The following is a 20,609-nucleotide window of genomic DNA, read 5'->3' on the forward strand; positions in this document are numbered from 1 at the left end:
CTCCTAGAAGAAACACTACACCCTTAAGTGACTATCACTTTGTCTATCCCCCCTTGTCCATGAGCAACCATTAGTCTACTCAGTATCTCTCTGGATTGCTGGTTTGGACATTGTATGTACATGGAATCAAGCATTGTGCTGTCCTTGGTCACTGGCTTCTTTCACTTAGCATGTTGTTGTCCAATGCTACCCATGCTGTAGAATAAAGATGATTACTTTATTCCTTTTAATGACTGATTAATTCTATTGTGTGGCTTTAAGACTATTTTGTATGTGTTCATTAGTTGATGGTCATCTAGGTTGCTTCTACCTGTTGGCTATTTTGAATAATGCTGCTGTGTTAGTATTATCACTGTTACAAAATACAGAAATAACAGATTTATTTTAGCTCAGGTTTCAGTAGTCTACAGTCTGACTCTGTTGCTTTTGACTGTGGTAAAGCAGACCATGACAGCTGTAGTATATGGCAGAAGCCGCATATGAATGGGGAAGGCAGGACAAGATATAACCCATGAGGTTATGACCCCATAATCTACCTCCAGCTAGTGCCCTTCTCCTAAAGTTTCTGGAACCTCCTAGAATAGCATGGCCATCTGGAGACAAAGCCTTTAGTACATGTAAGTTTAGCCCTTACATCTAGGTCTTTGCCCACTCTGAGTTGGGTTGGGTTTTGTTTATGTGTGAGGTGAGATAGGGTCCTGCTTCATTCTTTTGCATTTGGACAGTTGTCCCAACATTGCCTGTTTAAAAGACTTATCTTCCTGTTGAACTATTTTGATAACTTAGTCCCCAAAAAGCAATCTGAGAGGCTAGCTCAGTGGGTAAAGCCCATGCTGAGAAAGCCTAGCAACCAGAATTCAATTCCCACAACTCATGTAAGACCAGGAGAGAATGGGTTCCACAAAGTTGTTCTCTGGGCTGCACACGAATACATGCCACAACACACATGTACCCACCCTATCATACACAGCAATAACTAGGATTTGTGTTGAACTGACTGTAAACATGGGCATGTAACTTAGATTCTCACTTGAATTCCACTGATCTGAATATCTATTCACATATCAGGATTATACGGTCTTGATTAAGTTTTGAAACGAAAAGTATGTGCTATTTCTCCAAGATAATCTTAGCTACTATGGGTTCCTTGAATGTCTATGTTTTAGAATCAAATTGCCTGTTTCTGCAAATGAGTCAGGTGGATTCTGATAGAGATTAGGTTGAGTCAATAGAACAATTTAGGAAGTACTACCAAATCAATAGTAATCTTCTAATGAGCCTGGAACACAGTCTCGATTAATGGGTGTGTGTGTGTGTGTGTGTGTGTATAGATACATATATATGTATATAAACGTAAACTGTTTCAATGCACAAGTATTATACTGTGTGTGTGTAGTATAGTATACATGTGTTTATGTGTATGCACGCACATGCATGTGGAGGCCAGAGGTCAACACCAGGTGTCTTTCTTGATTGTTAATATCTACCTTAATTTGTTTTTAATTTACTGTGTAGGTATATGCAGACACAAACATGTCGTGGCAGGCATGTGCATGCCACATGCACATGGGAGAGCTCAGAGGACAACTTTAGAGAGTCGGTTCTCTCTGCTACCTTGAGCTCCATGGTTGGAACCTGAGGCATCAAGTCTGCACACACGGGGCTTCTGCCCACAGCAGAACCCATATAGTTTCTGACCTTTGGCAGGGACTGAGTTCTTGAAGTACTACATCTGCCTGTCTACATGGGGCCCAGCTTTATTGACTTTTATATATGGCACTCACCAAACTTTACTCACACCAGAATGATTTGGCAGCTTCTAAGAAACAATGCGATTTTTTACCCAACAAAAATAACATACATACCTTCAACGGGGCCAATTTGATTGGTCACAGCAAACCGCAGCACACCCTCATCCTCTCTGTACAAAGCAAAAACTCGGTCCACAGTCAGCTGCTGGGTGGTAGGGATGGCCAAGTTTCTGGGGGCATGCCTACATGCCTTGTAAGTGATGTTCTGGTCTATGTGGTAGGACCATGTTTGGTTGATAGACCCAGAAGTGAGAGAGAAACTTCTGGAACTGGAGGAGGTCATAGCTGTAATGAATATTTTACAGGCAAACAGGTAAATTTTCAAAATACCAAAAGCAAAAATGTTCACGTTAGATATATTTTTTCTATAATTTTTCACCCCCATTCCTAGAGTAGGTTCCTTTAAGAACTCCCCAAGATTCTACAGGAAGCTTGCAAGGAAAGATCTAGAACCCCCTAGAACCTGAGTGTATACAAAGCCATACTGCTGAGGAGGAGAAACTACAACTGCTACACAAAGAACAAGCATCACAAACTGCTACTGTCATCACACACTAAGAACTGAGCATTATGATGTGCCGGTGTGCCAAGAGCTACTGGCGTGCTGAGAGCTGTCTACACCCCACCTGGTTTGCTCCTCATAGCCCTGCAAGACAGGCACTGACTGTGTGTGCAGAGGCCACAGAGTTTAGGTGAATAGCCCAAGACGATTGACTGGGATGTGATGGAGCTGTGACTGGAACTTACTGTGTCTCAAGTCTGAGACACACTCCAAAAAGGAAACACCCCCCCCCTCCAATGTCTGCACATTGGTAAGCTGTCAAGGTACCAGGAAAGGAAAAGGTTGTTCTCTCTGGCTGGAAGTTGTGCTAGGATTGGCCGTGCTATATTCTGGTCACAGTGAAGGTCTGTGTTCCAGTCTTTTCCTTGTATCTAGCTCTCCTATTGGAAGCGGGGAGCACAGAACAGGTGCCCACAAACCAGACCACCAGCTGTAAAATTACAACCGTGACCACTGGAGCATCTTGCAAGTGGCTAGTACTGTGTATAAGTGTGTCCAGCTTTTTGACATTGTGACATGACACTATCATCTACAAATTTGCTGGGCTGTATTTATAGCTACTCTGGGATGGATGCAGCCCCCAGTCTGCAGGCTGGATACACTATACAGCTTATCATACCTTAGGAAATTTATCAGCTATATTAGGCAGTCAGGAAAGATTTCTTATTCTCATGCTAAAAGATGAGAAAATAGACTTTCAGGTGATTTTCCCCCCATAGACTTTAAATGACAAATCCAGGATATGAATAAATTTATACATTGTTGCCAAATCCCAGGTTTGTTTCACAACACCATAAAGCACCTTTGTGTGACTTTTAAAGTAAACTGAAGTCATCAGCTGAAACAGTTAGAGCACAATCATAAATCCTAATGTCAATACAGTCCATGCCCAAGTCAGTTATTATCACCAAAAAATAATGTGCAGAGATAGACATTCTTATATATGAGTCATTACTCCGCTCACCTACAGTGTATAATTCCTAAAAAACAGGAAAAATTTTATCAACTTCATTTTGTGTTCCAGGACATTCCATGATTTAAGCCTTGTCTTTATGTTGTGAGGCAGATACCATGTCCACTTTACAGCTGTGGTAACTCACACATACCTGAGTCCCCGTAATGATAAAGCTCTTTGTACGGAGCAATGTGGGCCGTGAAATTCGCTGGGATGAAGGGCACCTGGCCCTCAATGTTGGTCTTAATGCTCAGGTAGTTCTCTGGGTCAAGCCCCTCAGCAGTTTGAGTGATACGAACCCTCTCTTCTCCAGGGTAAAAAGTAACCTCCACGTCATGGACAAAAGTGGCACCTGCAGGGTGCAAAAACTCAGCAAGTGGGTGACAAGAAGTCTTGCTTAAATCATTTTGAGGCTGGGGCTTGGGTGGTAGACTGCTTACCTGTCGTAGCAGAGGCATGGCTTCAAGTAGCTAGTCACTAGTGTGTATATCCTCCTCCCAGTCTCTGTTAGAGATGGCTCCTAAGGAGAGTTGGCTACACCTGGGCTCAGTCTTAGCTGCAGACCCCTGCTCTCCTGAAGTTCTCAAAGAGTCTAATCTGCCCTGCCCTGTTCTCTTTATGGGAGCTGTATTTGGTAAGAGATAACCCAGGACATCTCTTTTTGAGGTTGCTGGATTAGCAAATCACACATAAACCAGGATACCCAGTTAAATTTAAGTTTCAGATAAACCATGAATACGTTGGTCATGTATATCCTATGTAATATAATACAGACATGCTTATGTTTTAAAACATTGTTTTTCTGAAATTCAAGCATAACTTTGCATACTATATTGTAGCTACTTTTGACTCAAGATTTCATTTAAACCTTGAGAGGTGACATACATCCTTTAAATGGACGCTGAGGTGGGGAAAGAACTTTTCTTCCAGTATATACCTTCATGTGCAAGGAAAGAAACATGTATTGCTAGTGGGTATATGAGAAACCAAGGAATACCACCCCCACACACACACATTCCCTTGTCTATGAAAGGGAGAGTTCTAGCTAGCAGTGCTAATATCTACTGATGGCTTTTTGGCAAGTCACAGCTCTGCTCTGGCCCTGTACGGTCTCACAGCAACCCAGGTGATCTGTATGCAGTTAAGTCTGAACAGCAGTGCTATCCCGAGCCTTTAAAATTTTTCTGCCGGGCATTGGTGGCTCACGCCTTTAATCCCAGCACTCGGGAGGCAGAGGCAGGCAGATCTCTCTGAGTTCAAGACCAGCCTGGTCTACAAGAGCTAGTTCCAGGACAGCCTCCAAAGCTACAGAGAAACCCTGTCTCGAAAAACCAAAAAATAAAAAAATAAAAAAATAAAAATAAAATTTTTCCATTCACGACTCCTTTATACCTAAGAACTCTCTACTCTGCCCAGATGTATAGATATTTAAGGTATGGATACACTTATGGATAACAAGGAATAAAGAAATTTATTTTAAAGTAATGCTTTGGTATACACACAAATTTACCACTTATTAAAAATGAACAAAAACCTATATACTACTGAGATAGACATGCTTGTTTTATTTTATATTTATTTAATATTATATTTATTTTATTATTTTATACAATGAATTATTTCTTAGTTGAATGTTTCACACTGCAGGAGATAGAATATCTTTAGCGTTTCTCAGAGTCGACTGATTTTGATCTTGGAATCATTGATGCTGAAAATGTCACTTTATACAAGTACAGAATGGCAGAAGTACGCTTACGGGCACCTCAGAAACTGTTGGAAAATATGCCCTAATCCCAACCTATAATTCACTGAACAATTTTCAAGAAATTAAAGTCTAAAGCTCATACAACAGTTTTTAAAGTCTAACATTAACAGAGACCAATCCAAAGCTACCCTAACTCGATGCCTACGTGCTGAAGGATGGCATGTTTCTGTAAGAGCCAGAGATTTGTATGGACAGCAAGAACACTACAATTCGAAACCTCTAATAGACTGGAATCTGAGCACAGGTGTCCCAGGCAACGTTTTACAAAGTGTGCTCAGAGGCAAGGCAGCTTTGGAGTCACATGGTACAGCACAGGCTGTCGGAATCACCCATATTCTCTATGTGCTTATAAACTTTTTGAGCAGCCAGAAACCGTTTAGCAAACCCCACAATCAGTTCCATGACCTCCTCTGTAGCCATGACTCAGCTTAAAAAGCTATGACCTATGTATGTCAAGGATGTGCAGACAGAGTTAGGGGAAAGATACCTTCTTCTCTAGAAATTAAATCAGCGCTAGGTGCCCCTCAGGTACTACTTCTGAGTCCCTGTTTGTCAAATCTGAGCTCTACTCACCTGTGAAGCTGAAGCCATTCTTTGCGCCTGGCTTCTCCAAAGCAAAGAGCCAGCCAAACAGGCCTCCAATTGCTATGACAGGGAGAAGAGCCTGGGCTGCCGGCTGTGGGATGTGGCTGATGGCAGTGTAGGCTCTGCCATCATTGCCCACGATGTAAGAGTGCAGATCCACGTCAGTGAAGTACACAAAAGTGTGACCCACTCGGAGTCGGCCACTCACTTTCCCATTGACTCGGTGAGGTGCCCCTGAAAGACAACAATCCTCTCAGCTATGTGGAATAGGTGCGCAGACGAAATGTCTTCCCTGACTACTCCTAATCATGATCACTCTTTGAAAAAATCACTTTAGCATTATTATTATCATTTATTGGTGTTGGTTTTCTTGAAATAAGATCTCTATGGATGCCAGCTTAAAGCTCACTACGATAACTGGAGAGATGGCTCAGAGGTAAAGAGGTCCTGAGTTCAATTCCCAGCAACCACACAGTGGCTCACAACCATCTGTAATGAGATCTGATCTGACCCCCTCTTCAAACATGCAGACAGAACCCTGTATATGTAGCAAATAAACCTTTAAAAAGCTCACTATGAAACCTAGGCTAGCCTTCAACTCTCGACCCTCCCAGCTCAGCCTCCCTCCAGGCTGTTAGGATTGTACGCATGGACCACCACATGTAGCTTAACAAGTCCTTTGATGATGCGCTAACCAACCAACTACTCACGTATGACTCAGTCCCATCTGTAATCTCTCCCATCCTCCTTCTTTTCTCTCCACTTTGGCTCTTCAGAGTTAGGAACAAGCAAAGTGGAAACATTCTAGATAATTCTCAAATTGGGAAATCAGCACAAACCTATGTATTTACTACTCAGGCATCCAGTCACTAGTGCTGTGATTCACTTTTGTAAGGAGATGTAAGGACCACCTATCAGAGCCCACACTGTAACTAGAAACAGGCAAGCCATGACCCTATACACACAGCAGCCTGTCAATCACCTTCTGGCAGACAGTGCTTCCCATTTCCATAAAACCTGGACTGGCAGTGGCAGCAGAAGCCAGTGGCGTAATCGGTGCAGAAGGCATGCTGGGAGCACTGGCCATGGCTGTGTTCACAGGTTTCCCTGTTGGCACCATTATAAGAGAAGACTGCAAAATAAAACAAACATTAGAAAGGCTAAAGGATTACAGCATTGTCACTACTAAACTTCATCAGACACTGCATCTGCTCCACAGTCAGCTTGGACTGTAATAAACAAATAGGTTTTGATGCCGAAGAGATAGGAATAACTTGCAGCCTGGGGGATTAAACTTGCTTTATATTTTCTGGCAAGAAGCTCAGGTCATTGCTGCCAATTGGGTCTTATTACAACACCAGTGAGCTGGGCTGCAGCTGCACTACTGTGGTCTGAGAGCAGTCTCGAAGGCCAACCATTCTTGCAGATTAGAGTGTTCTTTATGAAATCACCATTTGGTGAGTTAAAAAAAAAAAAAAAAAGGTCAAACACTAGCAATTTTGTATGATTCAACATAAGAGTAAGGCAAAGGAGGGAGCTAAGATCCAGGGGCTACAGCTAACTCTTGAGGAACCCGAACTAAAAGGATGCACACACACACACACACCTTCAAATGCAGAAGGGTTGGGAAGGAAAGAGAGAACAAATAACAGTGTTAAGGAGTTCTCAGTCCTTGCAGGCTTTGTCCTTTCCAGTGCAAGTATGATTTCTACGCAATAGAAACAACCTAGGCTATAGTCACAGATGTTCTACAAAGCCACAGTGAACCAGAGTAAACTTGATGCCCCACGGATTACTGCTCAAACCGCCCACATACTTTACCCAGTAAAGAGAGATACTTAAGAAAGAGAGAGAAGGGAGGGAGAGAGGGAGGGGGGAGGGAAGAAAGAGAGGGGAGGAGCCTGGAGTCAATGCCATCATGTCATTGTCTATAAAAGAGATGGCCAAAGTGTGTCTGGGAATTGGGTCACAGGCAGGTTAAGTGTTTTATACTAAGATGCTGGGCAATACGCCAATCCCAGGCACGGCCACCAGGAGGCAGGGTGGCTGTGTGTGTCTCTGCCTCCCCCAGGAGTCAAGAGTACGCCAGAGACATCAAGAGAATTTGGATCAAGAAGGAAGGGCAAAGAGTTGTAGTGCATTCTAGCCACTGGTGCTCACATGAGTACCAGCTCTGGCTACTCATAGGAAAAAACAGGTTGTGGTGGCCTTCCAGGGCTAAGTCTGAAAACAAGGAAACAGGAGTGGGTGGAAAGAGTTGAAAACTCAATTATTTATTTAGAGTATACCAGGTGAGAACAAAAACCAAGACAATGAGAAGATGTACTCCCCGTATGTAACAATGTACCTGGCACAAACATTTGCATCAGCAAACACAAGTGTAACAGAGATAACATTTAAGTTGGCTTGATATGGACCAGGCACTCTTCTGCAAGCTTTAACATTAAGCCTCCATTTGCATTAGAACCCTGGGTAGCAAGTGCTAAATTTAATCTGTTTTCGAGATAAAGGGAAGCAAAAAGGATTAAGATGACTCACCTGGAGTCATGAGGGCTGTGGGCAGCTGGGACTGAACTAGGATCTTTACTACTCCCCAATGGTACCCAACTAAGGCTAAAGGTGGGATCAGATGTTTGTAGCATATTGAGAAAAACACACAAGTAAGAAGTGAGGAAAAGGAATGGAGCAGCGAAGGACAGTAAAGACCCGAGTTCAGTTCCCAGCACTCACATGGGTGGCATCCTAATCACCAGTAACTCCAGCTCCATGGGACCTAACATCCTCTTCTGGATTCTTTGGACATCTACACTCATGTGCACATTCCCAAGCACAAACAGACATTAACAATAAAATATTTAGTGAGAAGCATTGAGAGTACCATAAGCATTCCTTGACCCCCCAGCAAGCTGAGGGGTCATTGGGTCAGATACCTTGGTTAAAGGGAAAAGCTGGTGAGGAGCTGTAAGAATGGAGTCAGTGACTTGCCTGAGAAATTCCAGTTTGATAAAAATAGAAAATTAGGCATAACTCAACCTCTCTTCCTCCCTCTCCCTCTCTCCAAAAAAGTGACAAGCATAACTTTTGTTTTAAATAGAAAAGTGACAAAATTCGTTGCAGGAAACAAAAAGGCAGAATGGATCATGACAAGAATAGCACAGCCTTTTCTATCTAGAAAACTACTTATTGTTATCATTGGTTTAGGGATAGAATGTGTGTGTGTGTGGGGGGATGGATCCCAGGGCCTCATGCATACATTAAGCATGAACTTTTTTACTGTGCTATGTCCCTTATCTCAACATTAAACAAGGTGAATAAAAAGATATGAGTGTAACTTGAGTGTGTCAAAGTGCAAGGTCTCCCCAGCTCAGTCAGGTGCACATGGAAAGAAGTGTGCTGGGTGGAGCTTTGGAAAGTCACAAGCTGGTCCATCTCCAGCCCCTCTGGGAGACACAGGCAAGCACAACCAGCACTCCATCACCCCAGAATTCCCTAACATACATCTGCAGCCAGAAATCAGCTTCCTCACCCTCTTCTGGCACTAAGGGGAAAAGGCAATCCAGTGCAGGTAGATGAAGGAGTCATTTTCAGTTCTGCCTGTTCAAAAAAAGTTTCCACACATGGTTTGGCTTGCAAATTAAGGGAGTGATGGATGGGTTTGTGCTGTATTTCTGCTGTTTGTTACTTTGTGAAGACATACTGCCCCACTTACTCTAAGCCTCATCAGGAAATGAAGAGTGGGATGAAGAGGGGACTAGAGAAGGGAGAGCTGGGTTAATTCAACTAAAACACTACATGTGATCAGAGCATGAGCCATGGAGCCTGTCCAGTAACTCACAGGAGACTACACATGCAAAAAGGGTTGTTTTAATATTTATTTGTTTATTTATTTATTGAGAGATAGAGAGACTGTGTGTGTGTGCGTCTGTGTGTCTGTGTGTGTCTGTATAGGTCAGAGGACAATCCATGGGAATCAGCTTTCTTAGTCACACTCAGGTCATCAACCATCTCCCAGGTACCAGAAAAGGGTTTCTAAAATTAGTAAGAAACCAGAATCATAGATGATAAAAGGCTTCCTTGTAAAAGCTGTAAGACTCAATCATAGCTATGATAATCAATTACTTGTTGGTAAGCTAATCTGATACTCTTCTCAGGAAATTTGTTATTTTAAGAATGGAACTTGACTGTGAGTTCGAGACTAGCCTGGTCTACAAGAGCTAGTTCCAGGACAGCCTCCAAAGCCACAGAGAAACACTATCTCAAAAAAAAAAAAAAAAGGAATGGAACTTGAACCAAGCATACACCCTTTTCAGTCATGTGGCAGCCCCAAACTCAGAAAGCTTTACTTCCCCTATACTCCCTTTCCACACCCACCTGCACAATTAACACCTAAATGGAAATGTGTCAGTGAAAGCAAACATCTCGTGCAATTTTCTTTCTTTCATTTATCTACCAATTGAACAGCTATTTACTAAACATTCTCTCTGAGCCATGGGTCCAGCAGTCAGGCAAACAGCTGCTCTGAAGCTTGCATTCTCCTGGGCAGCAGCCAATAAGCAAGTATGGCTGACTTCAGTGAGCTGGGGCCTGTAGTAATTTGCTAATGAAGAAGTGACCTGGGAGACTCAGAGGGCAGAACCAACAGAGTCTTGCCTATGGGCTCAGGTGTGAGAAAGGGAGGAGTACAACACCAGTCAATGTGGAAAACCAGGAGGAGCTGCACCCCTCACCTTGCCAGCAACACCCACCCTCAGCACGGCACCATCTACCCTTCACAGGGAGGGTTAGTACATTAGGAACACTGAGATAATCGACTAATTCTGAGGTCTACCTTAAACCCACCAATTCCTTCCCAACTCTCCATGAGAATGCCAGGAATCTGTGCTTCAGCCTCCACAAACTATACATGGTCAAAATGCTACACAGCTGAGTCTGGGCGGGCAGTGGGCAGAGGCTGCCAGGTTTAAATGAGCTCAATTTGTCATAGACTTGTCATCTAAGGTTGGATAACTTCACAAGGCATCTCAGTGTTAGGGTTTTTAAATCTTACTTCTTTTATTTGCCACTTAATGTTCTTTTTTTCTCATATCCTTTAATAGAAAGAAAAATGGGGAGGGGATATATAAGAAAATGAAGCAAAGACATTGCCAGAGTATGAGTCTTATCCTAATTAGGAGTTTTTAACAAAAAATAGAAAATTCTCCTCTTTACTTGTTCTGCCCCATCCTTCAATCTTAGTTTTGTTTTTTGTTTTTCCAGAAAGGCTTAAGCACTTGTCTTCAGCCCTTGGTTTGCGTGCCCTCCTCACAGAAGGCAGCCTCGGAAGAGATCCCATAGTGCACATCACAGAAGACACAGGGTTCCCTGAACCTGTCCCACAGCAGCTGGGCAGACTTGTGCCATTAACAACACTGTCCAGCTACCTTAAGAACAAAAATCAATGCAGATCCCCCATCCCCCGATTTCCTCACTGCCCAGAAAGACTACACAGAAACACCACATCCTCTTTTGTAAGAGCAGTAGCATGCCTTCCCTTCCCGTCTCCATGGTCATTTTTTTGTGTATCAACAAGGTGTGTGATGATGCTGGTGGCAAACTATCAGACTTTGTTGTGGCAGTGGACATCAGCTGTCAGGACACTGACAAGCTCCTTCCCTATCTATCATCTTCCGGACAAGGGACAGGACAGGAATCTCTGCACACAGGTGTCTTCACAGGTATAAGGTTTGGGGGCTTGGAAGGTTAGGTTGAGTGCACAGCATGCCAGAATTCTTCTAAGAGTGGATGTCCAGTGAGCAGGACACTGATGTAACACCCCCTGAAGGCCAGAAGGAGAGGGGAATTCGGACTCTTCCAGGATGAATGACTTCTAAACAGAAAATACAGGTGCCCTCTATGGGGCAGAACACAAGTTATCTGGAACCCAGCTGCTCTCCCTTCTAGCTCATATTGCCAACTGAAATCATATTAAGGATCTTACAGAAGAGTCTCAGCAGGTTCAAGAGCACAAAATCCCTTAGTCAGCCTCACTGCCTGTCCCTCACAACACAGGCAGTCCCTAGTCCCTACCAGCTGAAGCTTCTCTGGCCAACTCCTTAGCTAATCTAACCCCCATCCCGGACTCCATTTCCACCTCTGTACCCATCTCTCCAGAATGTTCCCACACTTACCCCTTCTCTTGCCTCAGACCCCTAAGACCTCCCCTCCTCCAGTTAAGACTTCCCTGACTGCAGCCACAGCACAGATGTAGCCCCTCAATGGAATCCCTGACCCTGCTGCAATGTCTGCCTCTCTCAGCCAGACACTACCCATTTCCAGCCTTCAAAACAAGAAGGCTAATACTATCTCCCTCCAGTCAACTTTGATCATCAACTAAGACAATGCAAAGCAAAGTCCGTTCTTAGATAAGTGGCAGACTTGATCATCACAAGAAACCTTCTTCCACAGTTCCCTCAAAGAAAAGCATGTGGGTGATTGGGTAATTTCTTGGCTTGACAACAAACTACTGTTAAATACAAGTCACCTCAGAGAAAGGATGCTCACACATGCCCTGTATTGCTGGCTTTATGATCTACAAAAGCAGAGTAAAGCAAATAATACAAGGCCAGAACCTGAGTGTGCCTGATGCAGGCATAATTTGAAAAGAATCTAGAATTCTGAATTAAAAAAAAAAAAAAAGTCTGTAGGTAGTCAAGCATGTTGGTGCATACCAACATCCCAGAACTCAGGAGACAAAGGCAGGTGGATCTCTGTGAGTTTAAGGCCAGGCTGGTCAACATACAAGTTTCTAGCAGGGCAGGGTTACACAGTGAGACCCTATCTCAAAAATAAATAGATGGCCAGGCGTTGTTGGGGCACACCTTTAATCCCAGCACTCAGGAGGCAGAGGCTGGTGGATCTCTGTGAGGCCAGCCTGGTCTATAGAGTGAGTTTCAGAACAGCCAGGCTGTTACACAGAGAAACCCTGTCTCAAAAAGAAAAAAAAAAAAACAAAAAACAAAAAAAAAAACAAAAAACAAAACAAACCACCCAAAACAAACGCTGTCTCAAAAAATCAAATAAATAAATGGATGGATGGATGGATAGACAGCTAGGCAGATAGATTAGATAGGTAGGTAGATAGGTTGATAGAAGATAGGAAAATAGGTAGGTAGACAGATAAGAACAGATAGATATTTTTGGTTGTGAGCCTAGCTTTTAATGGCTGAGCTATCTCTCCAGCCCTGGATGGATAGATGGATAGATATAGATAGGGAGATACATAGCTAGATTGATCGATCATCTATAGGACTGGGGAGATGGCTCAATCAGGAAAGTACTTGCCTTACAAGCATTAGGATTCAAGGTTGATTCCCAGAACCCATGGAAAAAAAAAAAAAAAAACAGAGAGGCAGTTCCCTAGAGTTTCCTGGCCATCAGTCTATACATTTGGCAAGTTCTAGGGTAGCAAGACACAGTGTTGACGGCACTCCTGAGGAGGACACTCATTTTAAGGTTGTCTGCCACCTTCCACACACTGGCAAATGTGTGCAACTGCACACATGCAGTGTCCTAATGAAAGCAATACTAAGAAAGATTTTTCTGGGCCTTTAACAAAATACCAATTCCCTGACTTAGCAAACTGAATGCTACACACTTAAATGGGAAGCTAAAATGTATTGGGAATGGTGTTTTCTATTCAGAAAACAAGGTTCAAACAGCGTCTTTCCTCTAGCTACATAACAAAGCTGTGGGGGAGTCCATTCACCACTGGAAGCCATGGACTTTCCACTCTGCAGCTGATTCTTGCCAGGTCTCAATGACCCTCATGTCACCAGCGACCCTTATGTCACCAGCAATCCAGAGGGAGTCCCACCGTTGCCAGATAGACCTTCGGGATGCCAGTGTTTCCTTTCATATAAATAACAAATTACATGCTTCTATGCTTCAGACAGCTCACAACGCTTTTTTAAGTGCTAGGCTTTCCACACACATGAACATGCACAAATACTTTTAAAATAAAATTTGAAAGATATTTTTTCTCTAAGACTTGTAATTAGACATTCTCCCCCTGAATGTATTTTTCATAAGCATTCTGCCATTTAAGATGTCAATAGTTGGTTACATTTGGCAGCTGGAAAATATCACAGTTCATGCCCCTCCCGGATTATGCCATTACCTCAGTTCACAACAGCCATTTCCACTTCAGGCCCTTCTGGGCTCTTAAACAGCCATGTCCAACCTTCAACACTGTAATACACTGTCATCTACAAAGACCTCAATTTGAGAACCACAACTGAGTTACAAAAGAAAAGAAATCTCATGATGTTTTAAGTAAGTTCACAGTTTTGTGCTGGGCCATATCCACAGCAACCTCAGGCGCAGTGCACACAGATCGGCTTTTCCTAACTGTGGGCTCTTCATGGACCAGGAAAACACAGCCCCCAACAAAAGACCATTCAGAAACACATCTGTGTATCCCTTTGAGAAATCCTTTGATTCATTCACGCCTGTAAATCTCTTTACATAGAAAGAAGTCACACTAAAATTTTCGGAGACTGTTAGAAGGATCTGAAAGTATTAGAAACTCCCAAAAAGGTCCATGCCTTTGCATTTACAGAAACCACTGCTCATCTGACTAAATCAGGGAGAAGGGAAATCAGGGCAAAATCTCTTTAATGAGTGCCTTTTGTTTCACTTTTTCTGTCTTCCATCATGGTTGTTCATTCTCCACCACACTTCCAATGTCTTAAATCCTCTAAAAATCAGTAATGACTGTCAGTATTTTCTTTTAAAGAATTGATGTAGGCACTGAGAATGTCACATATATTCACATCAAATCCTGCCAGTACATCCACGAGAACTCAGAGATTTAGGGGTGAAATAAGTTGCCTTGATATAGCCAAGATTCAAATTTGACATCAGTGCTCTTTCACTAATTATCACTTAATGCTTCATTAAACCCAAGTCTTTCCTCTTGGAAGTGTTTCTCCAAACAATATCTTGCAAAAAAAAAAAAAAAAAAAAAAAAAAAAAAAAAAAAGAAGTCACAGCAGCCTCCAGAAGGTCCTCTTTGTTAGGTTAGTGTGTTTTTGTCAAAACATGGATGGAAAAACTGCAAAGGTGAAACATAATGGAGAAGGCTGTCACCTCTGACCCTTTCCTTCTGGCAGGGATCAGTGAGCAGGCCCTGGAACAAGGGGGGTTGGACCTAGGGCCAGTTTCCCGGTCCATCAGTGTGGATGAAGTGCTGTCCCCTCTGGGCATTTCCCACCTCCTTCCAGCTCTGGTCAGTGAGTCATGCAATGAGGATAAGGCTCAGGGAGGTGAAGGCCACAGCTGCAGGGATCAGAACCAGAAAAACAGCAGACACAGGTGTCTACCATGTCCTCTCCATGGGCTCTTCAGCGTGTTTGCCTCAAGCCTGCACAACTTACCATAGTCAAACCCAGACGGCTTAGCCCTCCACCCTGTAATGCTTATGAAGCCTCCAAATGGCTCACCCTCTCTCTCTGAACTTGCAAACTGAAATATTTTATTACACTTGAGAGGAGAGCTGGCACAAGCGGCCCGGTTCTTTCCCCACTCCATGAGGCTCAGTTTTTAGAGCACATTATTAATGGTCAGGAGACTCCAAGAACTCTCCTGCCAAGATTTACTTGGCAAAGGGAATTTATCTTCTTAAACACAAGGAGGAAAAATCAGTTCCAGTCTTTTAGCTAAACTTTTCACCCATTCACTTAGGAGAAAATCACAACTCTACTTTTTGTTTTGTTTTGGAAAAGGTCTCACTCTATAATCCAGGCTGGCCTAGTTGTCTATGTAGCCTGGGCTGGCCTTCAGCCTCAGCCTCCCCCATGCTGGGATTACCACATGTGAGTGACATGCCCAGCTTGACAATTGTACTACATTTTTAAAACTGAAACCTCAAACACCCAGTTTTCCAATGCACTTACCTTGGTCATTAGAACTGACATGGTCCTTCACTCCTACCACATACCGTCCTCCACTCGGAGGGGGCACATGACCAGACACTGGGTAATGTGGAAGGACTTCTTCCAGAGGAGGGACAGGAACATCCGGCTCTGAAAGCTCTGGTTCTGCATCAGGGTTGGGCAGTGTGCTTCTGTTCCCAAGGTTTTCCTTGCCTGGAGTCAGGAAAACTGCATCTGCCTCCGGAGGAGCCAGGGTTCTGGTACCCATATGATCTAAAAGATTCACTGGGTTCTTGAAATTCACAACCTCTACCTCTCCCACAGATGCCCCGTGTTTGGTTTGAGGGTTCAAGGGAGCAGATTCTGTTTCCCGATAGGGTGGCCAGTCACCAGGGTGTGGCAAAGGAGAAGCCCAATGAGGATCTGGGGACGAGGTCCCACTTTCCACAGGGCCTGGATCAGCCTTTGAATTGAACGATACATCAATTCTGCTGTGGCCTTGCAAGGCATCCCCTGGTTCAACCGGTGGGTATTCAAGGTCCTCTTCGTTCTCATCGTAGTAATCCAAATTGTCCTCAGAATAGCTCTCTAGGGCTGCAGCATGGCTGAAGGACTGTTCAAGAACAGCTGAAGAGCGGGCAGTGGAAAAGTCGCCTCCAACTGTCCCTGACCTGACATTGTCCAGGGGAATCCTGCTGCCGATATGAAAAGCCCACACTCCAGGAATCCCCAGGTTGCTTAATCTAAGAACAAAGGAAAGAGCGGATTGTGACATGTGCACTCACCCTCCTTCACAACTCATTTTGAAACCAAGACTATAAAGATCAAAGTCAGATTTTGCCTGATGTATGCCAAACAGAAGCAAACCTTCTAGGTAAGTAACTAAAATATCATACTGGAATTTTAATATAAGCTGCCTTTTGTTCAGTTTAGCATCATGTTTAGAACATTAAACAATCATGTTATAACTTTGCTCTATAACCCCAAACCAAATGTCTTATCTAAAACCTGGCTATCTGAAAACAAACAGGAAAAGCAAGAATCTTTTATGCTTTCTCTCCTTGAATGAAAACTTAAAACATATCCAAAACCACATAAGCCTAAACTCCTTCAACCACTTAAACAGTATCGATTGATTCCTATATGCTTTGGTCTGACCCAGACTGCACCAAGCACTTAACACTGTACTGTGCAAGTCTTCCCTGTATTCTTCGAGGTAGGGGTAGTAGCTATGCCCAATTTTACTGAGGAAAAAGTAGCTTTAGAGAGGTTAATTAATCTTAAAATCATACATCTAATAGCTGGCAGAGCCAGAGCGTGAATTCAGTGCTAACCACAAAGCCTGCATCTCAAACATCTGCATTAAGTTACACTGGAAGACCAACACATGATGGACAAGAAGTTAAAGACACTACACTGTTATTCACAAGAACTAATCTATTAATGATAGAGAATGATACATGAGTATTTTTTTAATGTCCAAGTCTAATGCTCAACACAGGTGAAATACAAATGTATTAATCAAACTGAGTCACAGTATCTGGAAACAGATACTCATTTTCTCCAGTACAGAGGACCACGAAACCCTCTCAGATCCCAAGATGCCTATCTTCTTTCAGGGGAGTTTCACCAGATAGCTGGGGCTAGGCTCAAACTTGAGATCTTCTGCTGGGAATTCAAGCACGTGGCATCCTTGCCAGCTCATGAGAACATGTTGAAGAGGACAACTAAGTGTGGGACTCCTAACCCTAAGAAAAAGCTGGAGTTAATAAGGCTCTGGGAAGCTTCAACTAGCCAATTACACCAGTCCAGTGTTTGCACTAAATATTATGTGCAAATTCTCCCATGCTACAGAATGTCCTCAAAGTAAACAATGAGGAATAAGAGTGAATGGCTTATAGGAAAACTAAAATCTCAATGAATCATACAAGACATCTTTGTTCTTTTGGGCAGGCATTCATCATTCTAGTCTAGATTTCTTATAGCAATAATGTTTACTACAGTTTGAGGTTCCCTTTATTTTTGTGTCTTCTCATCCCACGCCCAAGTGCACGTGTGTTGTTGTGGCTGTATGGGTTGTTCATTGCCAACTTGATACAAACTTAAGACATATCTGGGAAGAGGGAACTTCTATTAAAGAATCCCCCAATCACACTGGCTTGTCGGGATGTCTGTGGAACATTTTCTTGGTTAATGACTGATGAGGGTACCCTAGGGTACCATCTTGGGCTGTATAAGAAAGCAAGATATGGGATCCGAGCCAATCGTGATGTTCCTCCATGGCTTCTGCTTCAGTTCTGTCTCCCTGCAGCTTTCTGTCCTGCCTGAGTTCCTGCCTTGGCTTCCCTCAATGCACTGTGACTCAGGATATAAGCCAAATATACCCTTTCCTCCTCAGGTTGCTTTTGGTTAGGGTTTTATCACAGCAACGGAGAGCAGACTGCTGCAGCAGTGACAGTTCACTTAGATAGAGAAAGCCAATTGCCATCCTTTCTGCGCTTGGCTGGCTGTATTTACTTAGTCTGTACTTTTTGAGACATGGGCTCATGTGGCTCAGGATGGCCTCCAAATCATCATGTAGTAGATGAGGACCCTGAGCTTCTTTCTTCTGCCTACACCTTCCAAACACTGGAATAATAAATAGGTGGGAGCCACCGAGCCAGTTTATGTGGTACTGAAGATCAAACCAGGGTTTTTATGCCCACAAGGCAAGCATTCTACCAGCAAAGCTTCCTCCTGCCCTCACTTGTTATGCTAATGGAAATCAATGTTGTAAATAAACAACACTAAAGAAGACAAAAATCAAGGCTGGTAAAATGACTCACTCAGCAGGGAAACCTGCTTATCAACAAGAGCTGAAAGCTATACCCAGATTCTGCATGGTAGAAGGACAACAGAACTCCCACAAACTGCCCTCTCACTTAAGACTCCCCCAACCCCTGGCCCCCATCCCCCAGTAAGTGTAATTTTAAAAACTGAAAACCATCGGGTAAGAGAGAACCCTAAGAGCCTTCGCTCATCTCCACTACAGGGTGCTACAGCTGGGAAGCCTCTTGAATTTGGAAATGGACTGCTATAAAAACTTCAAGGAGACCGAAAATACAAATTATGGAAGAGTAAAGCTAAATAAATGCCTTCTAATGAGACATAAATCAATATCCTGCTGTTTGCACCAGTGCCTGATGGGAAACTAACCAATTAGTTTATCCTACACTCTGAGGTCATTTGGATCGCTTCCTGATAGAAAGAACTTGTCTCCTAGAAAGAAAAACTGGATCGAAAAATGGATGGCCTTCCCTTCCTGCCTGAGTTCTCAGGAAGAACATGTGAGAAAACCCACATTAAAGGCCCAGCACAGACCCTGTGGGCAACACTTAATAACTACTCTCTTCCCTTCCTGAATGTGCATATTTAAATATTCAAAGGAGCACTGCAAACATGAATAATGTATGACCTTCACTGAGGAAGAGATTCCAGGACTCGGCAAGGAGTCTCCAGAGAGAACCAGGACCATGCTTGTGAGCTTCTTTAAATCACAAATGTTGTCCCCACAGTGCTGGGCATATATGATACAATGTTTAAACCCATACAAGGATAATACTGACAGACTCTGGAGGAAAGAGGTCCAGAAAACAGTGTCAAGCCAAAAATGCTGAAGAGGAGGCAAACCCCATCCTGGAAGGGAAGGTAGTATTGCTCAAAGAAGTCACAGGCAATTTGTCACTTTGAATTCATGCTACTCTGTTGTTTGTACTTTGCTTCATCTTATTAAGCATGGAGTACAGCAAATCTATCAGCCATTCTGGTCACATCTCAAACTGTTCTTCTCTGGCAATTCTGATTAGAAAGTATCGAGGAAAGACATGAAAGAAGAACGGGTGTGGGTGGATGGTAGTGTGTGTCCATGTGCATATGCATGTCTGTGTGTGATACACGTGCGTACGTACACACACACACACACACACACACACACACACACACACACACTTCCTGTCGTCATGCAGATGCCAACTCTCTTTCCAGGATTCTGTGATTCCTGGACCTCCTTCCTTACGAGGTGTTGTGCAGGGCCTGTGCCTTAAAATTTGTAGTTATTTCAAGTACACAGCCCTCCTTTCAAGGGCTCTACATACAACCCTGGGAGTGAAAGTCTTTAAGCTCCTGGGTAGGAGATGAAAAGAGAGAGGACAAAAGGTGAGTAGTTAAATTCTAAAGTCTAGACTACACAGTAGGTGAGGAGACCTGCAGATGCCACACATGGATTACACAACAGGAAAGGGCACAGAGGCTCTGTAAAAAACATAGTCCATGTTTCAGTGTTTCAGAAATGTGCTGAACTATGGCTTGGCCATTTAACTCTGACATAGGCACCTTACTGAATTTCTGTGAGGTGATTAAAAAATTGAGAAGATAGCTATAGTTACTACCTATAAGTCGAGTGAGTTTTAATTAAGATAACATCTGCAAATGTTCTGTCACAATGCTTAGCAGATAATAAATGACCATTATATTTCTGCTGAGTTACCCCCATATGCCTACCTTCTAGTTGCTAAACACAAGGATAGATTAATGCACAAGGGTAAGGTTTTCCTGTAAATGATGATTCAGTGCAACCTGGAGTCAATAAATCTCATACGAACACTAATTGGACAGACAAATGCAGAATGGCCTAGTGGATAAGCACTAGCAGGATAAGCCATTGGGGAGACTAAGAAGCAGATTTGTCTCTGGCACTGCTGTGGGCAAAACTATCAGCATGATTTCAGGTGATGAAGCCAGATTTCTAAAAGCCCTATCCATTCTCCCTGCAAACTGTATTACTTGTAATTTAATCTTCAACAATACCTGTTTGAAAGACTAAATCACGATGCCTCCTCCTGAGTATTAATTAATCTGAAAAGCCTGCATTGAGACAGTTATTACTGGATATTTTTATATGGCTCCAAGAATAATGTTTTTCCTAGCAAGCCCAAGTGGTTCTGCAAACATACACATAATTGCTGTTGGTTCTGGATCCTAT

General features: G+C 43.1%; 1 protein-coding gene across 1 annotated transcript in view; it reads right to left on the minus strand.

The window, feature by feature from the left end:
• Nucleotides 1-1,194: 1,194 nt before the first annotated feature.
• Nucleotides 1,195-20,609, minus strand: part of Nid2 (nidogen 2) — a 32,635-nt gene continuing 13,220 nt past the window's right edge. The window contains exons 4-9 of the mRNA XM_035453079.1: nt 15,611-16,332; nt 6,661-6,810; nt 5,667-5,912; nt 3,480-3,680; nt 1,866-2,096; nt 1,195-1,205 (exon numbers count right to left, since the gene is read on the minus strand). Coding sequence (XP_035308970.1) covers nt 1,195-1,205; nt 1,866-2,096; nt 3,480-3,680; nt 5,667-5,912; nt 6,661-6,810; nt 15,611-16,332 — 1,561 coding nt within the window. The remainder of the gene's footprint in view (nt 1,206-1,865; nt 2,097-3,479; nt 3,681-5,666; nt 5,913-6,660; nt 6,811-15,610; nt 16,333-20,609) is intronic.

This window comes from Cricetulus griseus (genome assembly GCF_003668045.3).
Source record: "Cricetulus griseus strain 17A/GY chromosome 1 unlocalized genomic scaffold, alternate assembly CriGri-PICRH-1.0 chr1_1, whole genome shotgun sequence".
In the NCBI taxonomy this organism is placed as follows: Eukaryota; Metazoa; Chordata; class Mammalia; order Rodentia; family Cricetidae; genus Cricetulus; species Cricetulus griseus.